This window comes from Vicia villosa, unplaced genomic scaffold (genome assembly GCF_029867415.1).
Source record: "Vicia villosa cultivar HV-30 ecotype Madison, WI unplaced genomic scaffold, Vvil1.0 ctg.000233F_1_1, whole genome shotgun sequence".
NCBI lineage: Eukaryota > Viridiplantae > Streptophyta > Magnoliopsida > Fabales > Fabaceae > Vicia > Vicia villosa.
Genome location: NW_026705088.1, coordinates 595,517 through 604,651, shown reverse-complemented (window position 1 = coordinate 604,651; position 9,135 = coordinate 595,517). Strand labels below are relative to the sequence as shown.

The following is a 9,135-nucleotide window of genomic DNA, read 5'->3' as shown; positions in this document are numbered from 1 at the left end:
GCTTACATTTTTTTCTACTTTTCATAACCATTTTTTATAAGCAAATTTGTTTGTGAAAAAAACCAATAAAACAACCACCAACTCAATTAAAGAAAAAGTCTTAGGTAAACACAAGACAAAAGATCTTTTACATACAATCCATTATAAAATTTTAATTAATTAAAAAAATAAATATTTTTTTTCTTTCATAATCACAACGAACCACTACATAAATTCAATTAATAAAGAAATAAAATTTTAAATAAATTAAAAAAATTATATCTTATTGATTTTTTTTACAAGAACAGAATAACTCATATCATTAAACAAATATATGTCAATACAAGAAAAACAACATTAACGAAACTATGCCTAGACTAAGAATTGACCGCCTTAACTAACGAGACGACGATCATATTTGCTTGACGCTTAATAAACTTAACCTCAAAGTTTGTAATGAGCCTCAGCAATCTCTAAATTGAAAGAATAATAGTATTAAATTCAGAACTACGGTTACAATAAAATTTAGGACAGTTCTTATGGGTTGTTTTTAAGAATATGAATTTAAGGTTATTTCTATGCAAAAATTTCTCCCCAATTAAGTAAATATAAAAGAAATGGCAATGTAACCAAAAAAAATGTAACGGTTTTTTCTGTTCATTCCAATAACACTAATCCTTCATCACCGTATTTTTCAATATTTGGTACTTCCTCAATTCCAAAATAAATGTCATATTTAAAGAAAAAAATTTGTCCTTGTCATTTTATATTATAAATACAATTATATTTAATATTTCGAATACATGAATAATTAATCAGAATAATTTGATAAAGTCACATTTTTTCTCTTTTATTTAGTACACTTTCTTAATTCGTATGAAGCAGTAGAGAGAGAGAGAATAGTGTTTTTATTAGTACCTTATCATGTATTGAGAATGATGAAATTTTTATTAATTAGAGGGTAGAATTAGAAAAGTGTATTGGAAATTAAAACGAATCTTCATTTTGGGACATCATTTTATTCCAAATAGATTATTAATGTGGAACGGAGGGAGTATGATATAACCGCCAACATTTTTCTTGTCTCTATGGATTTAATAATCTTTTGTTTGTCAATAGAGTTAAGTTTTTAGATAACTGTTTCTAGAAGGAACGAAAAATGAAATGAAAGTTACAACATAATTAGAATATTTTTTATCAATAAATTGTTTTGACTCACTTATATTATATCAATAAATAACTGTAACTAGAATATATGTCAATATATTACCAAAACAGAAAAGATGAGTAGATATCACGATGCGAGTCAATCGTGAGTTTGGCATTGAAAAATATCAGACTGAAAAAGAATTTTAGCTAGTAGGTAAGTTGCTTAATAGGGGTTACAATGGCAACAACAGCAACACAGTCACTAACTACTTCATGTTCAATTCTTTCTCCGCATATATCTCTACAACGCATTCGCATTCCCCGCATATTCAACTACAATAACACGTGTAACTTTCCCAAAGCCACAACGAACGTAACCGTTTCCCATCAATTTTCCCCTTTCCATTTTCCCGGTAAATCTCCGCGCCACACTACCGCCGTCATCGCCGCTTCATCCGCCGACGACAGCGGGACCACGTCTCAAGATCTCGCCGTTCTTCTCGAAGTCGACGGGTAAATTTTCGCTTTTCTTCTTTATTCGAACAATCTCGTTTCAGTTTCACTCTGTTCAGCTTGTTTGAACCGTTGTGTTTGTTAATTTATTTTTAGGGTTCTTGTGGATGCATACCGTGTAGGGAATCGCATAGCCTTCAATAAAGGTATGAACAGTTATACTGTGCTTACTGTCACTGCTCATCTATAATTCCATATTCTCGGTGTGTTATTCTGTTTTCATGGAGTGTAATGAGCTGTTGTTTTTCGATTTTGATATTGTGGTTACAGCATTTGAGAAACTTGGACTTGATTGTGCGAGCTGGAACGAACCTGTCTATTCAGATCTTTTAAGGTGTTTTTTTGTTATTATTATGTTATTTTCTTGCCTATGCATGTGTTCCAATGGAAAAGATTATGACAGACTTAGATTTCATGAGTTCATGTTAATCAATGCATTGAATTTCATTGAAGTCTCAGTTTGGTAAGGATTTGGATTTTGTGCAGTCATGCAGTTATGGATCTCAGCTGTAAGATGAAGATAAGATAGCTTGTATTATGATTTTACCAAATTGGGTTTAAAATATACATCTTGTAATTCAAGTTGTGTGATCTTCAACTAACGCTTGAGATCCCTTTACTGCATGTTTTTCCTGACCACAAGGAATCTGGAATTGGCAAGGTAGTTTAATATTGAAACATCTTTAGTATTGAATCATCAATCATTGAGTAATGAAAATTTACATGAACAAATACATTGAGTAATGAAAATTTCTAATAACTTTTCAGAAGAAGCATTGGAGATGAGGAAAAAATGCTATTCTTGTATTTTAATCGAGTAAGCTGTTCATCTTTTGTCTGATGCATGCGGGAGAAAGCATGTTTATTAGTAGTTTTCTTCATTGCAAACATTACTTATGTCATATTCTATTGTCATTGTTTCTAACATTCAGATCGGGTGGCCTTCGTCATTACCCACAAATGAGAAGGGACTCTTTACAAAAAGTGTTTTACTGGAAAAGGTGAACATTCTTACACTTGGTCTTGAAGAATTGTATACTTCTAATTTTTAATGTTTATTAAAAAAAATTAACGTGATTTTACTTTGGTCTATGAGGACTGGGAGGCATATTACGTGTACTTATTAACGTGCTACTACTTAGACCATGAATGTTCTCTTTATAATGAAAGATCTATTACTATAGTTTTGGTGTATTAACGCCTAGCTAATATCACCTATTTTGGAAATGTACATTGTGCATTTATATGCCAAAATTATAGTAGTAGTTAGAGAGGCCTTTTTCTTTTGCTATTTAAAATATTTAATGAAGTATTTTGTTGTTAGACAGAAAAGTTTGTCCATTGTTGACCAGTTTGATAAAAAAAAGTCGATGTTATTTTTTGTTTACAAATTTAAAGCGGCCTTTTCACCTTACATCAATTAATTCAAAAATATATTGTAACTTAGAAGATCAGTCTGTTTAAAGCTTTTATTTATAGTTGATAATATATGAAGACTTAGAAATGAAGACAGCTACACCAACAGCAACCTAATCACGAGTTTCCCTTTAATCTCATACACAAGTTTTTTTTTTTTATGGAAAAGGGCACTTTTTTAATGGCCAACTAGTTCGATGTACCTGAGCAATCAAAGGAAGTTCTATGCGGAAGACATCCTTAAGAGTTAGATGGCATCAATATGGATATTAGTAGTAGAATCAACCTCAATGGCAAAAACCAAACTAGTTGTATTTCATAATTCATATTGACTGCTTAATGTGGAAACATAACACCTTATTTGCAGATGTGGGGCAAGTCAAATGAATTTGGATTAGATATAGACATGTAATTAGGAACGAATCATTTGATTAGACATCTCACATTGGTTCTCAAGATGAATCCTGAACTTCGAGGGGAGAAAACCATGCTGAAGAATTTTGATTATGGATTCTTATAAGTCATATACTGTGTTGGAATTTTCTATTGAAGTCGTAACTGATGTCAACAATGGAACTTTAATATTCTAGGAAATGCTCTATTCCTATTTATGATTCATGTAATTGTATATTCATGATTAACCATTTGATATGTGTGTGTGTGTGCTCTAGGATATGTTTTATTCCTATTTATGATTCGTGTAATTGTATCTTCATAATTAATCCTTTGTGTGTGTGTGTGTGTTTTCTGGGAAATGTTATATTCCTATTTATGATTCGTGTAATTGTATATTCATAATTAATCTTTTGTGTGTGTGTGTGTGTGTGTGTGTGTGTTTATATCCCAATAACCTATATTTTTTCTTTTACTCCCGTTGATGATAAGATGGCTTGAAAGTGAGATGACAAGAACTTGTTAACCTTCTTATTTAACTCTTTATATCAAATTGGCAGGAAAAGGCTTTGGAAGAGTTTGTGACATCAAAAAGTCTACCTCTACGGCCTGGTGTTGAACAGTGAGTTATCTATCACTCATTGAATACGATTTTGTATGAGTCGTGTGTTTTTCTTGTTGTGTTATTTAATATCAAGTTATCAACACAAACTCATTACCTCCTAATTATTGAACTCGTGACTAGAAGTCACATGAATGAGTTGCGGAATCAGTTTCTTGCAAACACAAGAGCTTTATGGCACCAAGTGTCCTTTAATCAGTCTGACTCTTTCTAGGACCCAGCCATAAAAGAGCTTTATGGCACCAAGTGTCCTTTATTTATGGGGATCTATCTCTTAAAGGAGCTATATGTTTTAGGCAAAGTTAGGGGAACAAAATGTACATTAGTTGAAGAGAAATTTCAAGGGTTCTTGAAGGCATCACCAAAACTTCCTCTATGAGTCTCAAGGATCCACTAGCAGGCATTTTTTATGAAAACCTTGTGGAGTCCTCAGATGGCATACTTTGTAGCAAGACTGCAAGAGGATGCAAATGTCATATACTCCACCTAGGAGAGTGTTGATTATAACTCATGCATCCATGATTTGTCTACTTCCCTTTTATTCTTTGATATGGTAGTTTCCATAGTTAGAATAGATATCATGGTCATTATCCTTTTCAACCCTAAATTTCAAGGATTCTTTGAATCTGTAAATTGTGTGCATAACTACATATACAAGTACTGTACTGTTACCTCACATTAGTTAGTGAATAATATCAGAGTTTTCTAGTATTTCAAATCATACCAGGACATCCTGTACATAGTGGTTATTTTCTTAGTCAAATTATCATTTTGCTGGAGCTTATTTTAGTTCACAATTTTGGTATAGCTTTTGGTCGTATAGGTTTTTGTCTTAGGATATTGTTTGGTGCTTTTTTATTAGTTGTAAATTTGGATGGGAGGTTGGAGACTGGGAGAGCCTTGGAATTGGAAGCATATAACTTTTGCATGAGGAGAAGCAACATAGAGTATATAGAATGCAGTTTTAGCAATAGGTGAAGCATTTCTAGTTTAGAGGGGAAAATTGGAGATCATATCATACCACAAAAGAGATAAGATTATAAATAACAACACTAAAGAGAGAGTTGGGGTAGCACATACAGTAGAAAAAATGGTGGAAAATATGCTTAGGTGGTTTGAGTATGTAGAGAGAAGACTTGCGGATTTGGTAGTAAGGAGAGTTGATCAGATGGAGGATAGTCTAACTGCTAAAGGTAGAAGAATACCTAAAAAAACTATAAGAGTAACTAAGAAAGATCTAGAGATTTGTGAGTTGGATGAAGCGTGATATTTGATAAAAAAAATTATGGCATTGTAGCTGACCCTGCTCAGTGAGATAAGGCTTGATTATTGTTGTTGTCATCGTCTTAATGAGGTTTAGAATTTGTAGTTGGTCATCTATTCATTTTTCAGAAGGTTTCAGGTTCTGGAAGTCTCATTTTACTATGTTTCTCCTTGTTTTCATTGCTTCTTAATATTGAACTATGTTCCAATTGCGCATATTTAACTTTATTCTGTTTTTATTTCTCAACAGAATAACATCTCCATTAACAGGTTTATTGATGATGCATACAATGAAGGAATTCCAGTGGTAGTATTAACAGCCTACACTAAAAGTGGTGATAATATTGCGAGGTACTTCTATTTAGTTTTGAAACTTTACAATAGTATAGGACTAACTAGGCCAATGTTATGGTGGAGAGGATGAATGTGCTTGGGTTTGTTTTGCATAAATTTAGAACACGTGATATATGTCCACCCTGCCATTCTTTGTCCTCTCTCAGTCATAAAATAAAGATTATTTTTGTACTTACAAGAAAATTTTATATAACAGATATTCTTTGAGCTCTATTAAAACTTAAATATTTGAGGGGATCTGAGTGAAGTTCACAATCCACTATTTTTACTTTTGCTCTTTGCTTTTTTAGCATTCCAGTTTAGTTTCCTAGGGAGAATGCAAGCATACTAATATTTCCTTCGTTTTGCTGTGTTTACCAATTTTTTAGGACCATATTAGAAAAGCTTGGTAATGATCGAAGCAACAAGGTGACTGTTGTGGGGATTAAGGAGGCTGAGCAAAGTTTATATGGCCAACTCATCTCAGGAAAGGTGATTGCTCATGGTTTGGATGAAGAGCTTGCTAAGGAAGCCAGAAGAGCAGGTATATGCTTCTTGAGTTGTTCATTATGCACGTGTACCTCATGCATGCATATAATTCACTTTGTTGTTTGCTGTGGTGCTTTGTGTTTCTGCTATTTTGTCTAGCTTCTGCTGAGAAACAAAGACTGGCAAAGGAGGTAGCATCCATGCTAAATTTGAGTGTTGCGATTGATACTGGCTTATCTGAAAGGTTAGTTCCTTTCTCTGGACTTATTTTTGCACAAAATAAAAATAAGAATTTATTGTCCTCTTCATTATTATTTTTGTTGTGCATAGTGTTAAGATAAATATTCATTCCCTTAAGTGAGCTAAATTATGGCTCACTGCGTTATACAAAGTGATAATGTCCAACAAAAGATTATTGGTGACAGCTTTCAGTTGATCTTGGACAAGGCAGGCCAAATAACTACGGCCGAGGAACTAAAAATCGTGAAAGAATTTTTTAGAGGCAGTGGATAGAAAGTGTTCCTTCAGATTTATGTAATCATTGTGCTTTGTCAGTTTTTTATAAATTTTCCATGTTTGATTTTAAATTTACTTCATAAATTTGAATAACCGTTAAAAATTGTGTTTTCTTAATTCTGTGATTAATTTGCACAGGCATATTGAAATATCTTTCTCTGTCATCTCATAGCTATTCTAAAACACTTTTTAAGCTTGCCAGAATAAGAACTGACAAACATATATTAGCATTTGACAACTATCAGTTGGGAAATGAATGATTGATTGAACTGGAGTTCAATAACATAGTCAATACTAATGTTATAATCAAATATTTCTAGAGGGAGTTTGTTAGAATTCATTTTGTATTGATAAAATGATCTGAAAAGTTTGTTACAATGTGATTGCTCAGTCCTTTATATATAGGCCGAGTGGCTAACTAATCATCTAAGTAATGGACAGCTGTCACTTACAGCTTTCACAAGAAGCTAACTAGTAAAGTAAAAACAGAATAGAGTAAGTGGAGTTTTATTTCTCTTACAAATACTAATTTAATCTGTTGATCATCTGTCCAGTCTAGATAAGATTGTGACTGCACTACATGCGGGAGCCGAATGTGCAAGGCTACCTATCTCCAACTGTGTCCTTGTTGCAGGAAGCCAATCTGGAGCAGCTGGAGCTGAACGGGCAGGCATGCCGTGTGTTGTTCTACGGAGCAGGTGATTGCTCTGTTCTTAGAAGTTCAATGAACAAATTCAAAAAACATGTCTGTTGCAGATATAAACAGAAGTTCCTTAACATCAACAGAATTCTGACTTATTTATTTTTTGAAATGATATAAATGTTTCTTGTTTTTAATTGTTTCCTGTAGTTTGACATCTAAAGCTGAGTTCCCGTTAGCAATTGCCACTATGGATGGGTTTGGAGGTGGAGATCTGACCATTTCAAAATTACGCAATCTATGCCAGAAGAAACAACCAAAGGATTGAATGGTAATTTTTGTAAGCTACAATTTCCGTTGTTTAATTATTGTTTAACATGCTCTTTTACATGAATCAAACTTGTGTTGTTGCTGAATAGTTTCCCTTATATTATCATGGGCCAGAGTTTTATATCCATTACTCGCAAGAAATTCAAAATAAGAACCAAGTACCCACTTGCTCTGGATTTGAAGCCGGCAAGCAAAAGGAACGTGCCTCTAGAAAAGGAGTGTAAGATAGGTGTCTTCGGAGACAATTTTTGCTGGTACGATGATTCTTATCATTTTGTATTGATATTTGGTGCTTCATTAGCAAATCCACATTATAGGATGAAGCAAACGATAATAATTTATCATGTGACTTTTAGTTTTTTCTGTGTGAGATCTAAGAAAAAACTATTCTTATGAGTCATTTTGGCTGCAAAAAAGCTTTAACTGCAGTTGCTGAGTAAATATCATTGTAATCTGATGTGATGCTGCAATTTGAACAGAGCTGAGATACATGATGATTATGTATTTCTCACTTGAATGTGGCACCTTGGCAAGTTAAAAATTAAATGCGGATCTTAGTGTGTTATGTTTTAAAATAATGAATTAATTTTTTGATAAAAAATAAATTAAATGTGAAGTGACTTATGTTTAGGCTCGTGTCTAAGATGTGCGGCCTTGTTTGATAGTTGGATTTCAATGTTCATATGAATGCTAAATCATCATGCACCATCAAAATCTATTTCATGCCTTTGTGCTCTCAATCCTTCTTCTCCTTCACTCTTGATCCTTTCTCTTTTGTCCCTCATTTATCCATCTTTATTACAACGGTACCAACCATTGTCTCTCCCTTTACGACCTCCCTCTCATTCTCTCTAAACAGATTCTTGCCAACATTTGACATACTCTTATTTGCATGTGCATGATTGATAAGAAGTTTTATTTGATTCTGTAAAGAGTCTCATATCAGACAATATATGACCTGAACATGTACTTATAAGTGGGGGTAATTTTCAATCTATAAATCGGTTTTGTAGGATTGAGTTAGACTCAACTATATTTCTTAACATATTCAATAATCAATAATGTTGATGGTGTACCTAAACTATTTGATAGTGCCCTTCAATGTGTTGCAATACTTGTAGGTAAATTCGTGGTTGATTATGTTGCAATACTTGTAGGTAAATTCATGGTTGATGATACCTACAATAAAATTCAAGAATAATTCCTTTCAAACAAATAGTTGAAGTTCATTCAAAATAAAGCCCTTTAATTCAGAGTCAGCACCTACAAACAACCCACCAGCTGTTAGAGCATACACACTTTAATGGTGGAATTGTGTTTCTCATATATCAGCAACTGCAACTTATTACAAAGTGAGAGCTTTAGCTTATATAATAAGATCACAATGCATCACACTTGGCAACACTCTATTGGACAGCTAATTACACATATTCTACTACATATAGTTTTGAATTACTTTTAACATTTTCCCTTGATTCAAAATTGTTACAAA

At 33.0% G+C, this 9,135-nt stretch overlaps 1 protein-coding gene across 3 annotated transcripts; it reads left to right on the top strand.

Moving 5' to 3' along the window:
* The first annotated feature begins 1,249 nt into the window (after nucleotides 1-1,249).
* Nucleotides 1,250-8,208, top strand: LOC131625719 (CBBY-like protein). 3 transcript variants are annotated; one of them, XM_058896559.1, is made up of 12 exons: nucleotides 1,251-1,641; nucleotides 1,738-1,787; nucleotides 1,912-1,975; nucleotides 2,410-2,458; nucleotides 2,574-2,642; nucleotides 4,011-4,072; nucleotides 5,606-5,686; nucleotides 6,058-6,212; nucleotides 6,317-6,401; nucleotides 7,228-7,371; nucleotides 7,524-7,644; nucleotides 7,758-8,208. In XM_058896559.1, the coding sequence occupies exons 1-11, from the start codon at nucleotides 1,367-1,369 to the stop codon at nucleotides 7,639-7,641; spliced, it is 1,152 nt and encodes a 383-aa protein (XP_058752542.1). In that variant the 5' UTR covers nucleotides 1,251-1,366; the 3' UTR covers nucleotides 7,642-7,644; nucleotides 7,758-8,208. The 3 variants fall into 3 exon arrangements, 2 of the variants coding, with proteins under 2 accessions (XP_058752543.1, XP_058752542.1); XR_009290926.1 differs by lacking the exons at nucleotides 7,524-7,644; nucleotides 7,758-8,208 and adding an exon at nucleotides 7,065-7,168 and having other exon boundaries at nucleotides 1,250-1,641; nucleotides 7,308-7,324; XM_058896560.1 differs by lacking the exon at nucleotides 7,758-8,208 and having other exon boundaries at nucleotides 1,250-1,641; nucleotides 7,308-7,371.
* Nucleotides 8,209-9,135: the final 927 nt, after the last annotated feature.

What these genes read in the sequence shown, in the direction of transcription:
- LOC131625719 (XM_058896559.1), top strand. Translation starts at nt 1,367, where the DNA reads ATGGCAACAACAGCAACACAGTCACTAACTACTTCATGTTCAATTCTT. An exon ending in TATTCTTGTATTTTAATCGA is followed by an intron (nt 2,459 to 2,573) that starts GTAAGCTGTTCA and finishes TCTAACATTCAG; the next exon opens with ATCGGGTGGCCTTCGTCATT. An exon ending in AAAGTGTTTTACTGGAAAAG is followed by an intron (nt 2,643 to 4,010) that starts GTGAACATTCTT and finishes TCAAATTGGCAG; the next exon opens with GAAAAGGCTTTGGAAGAGTT.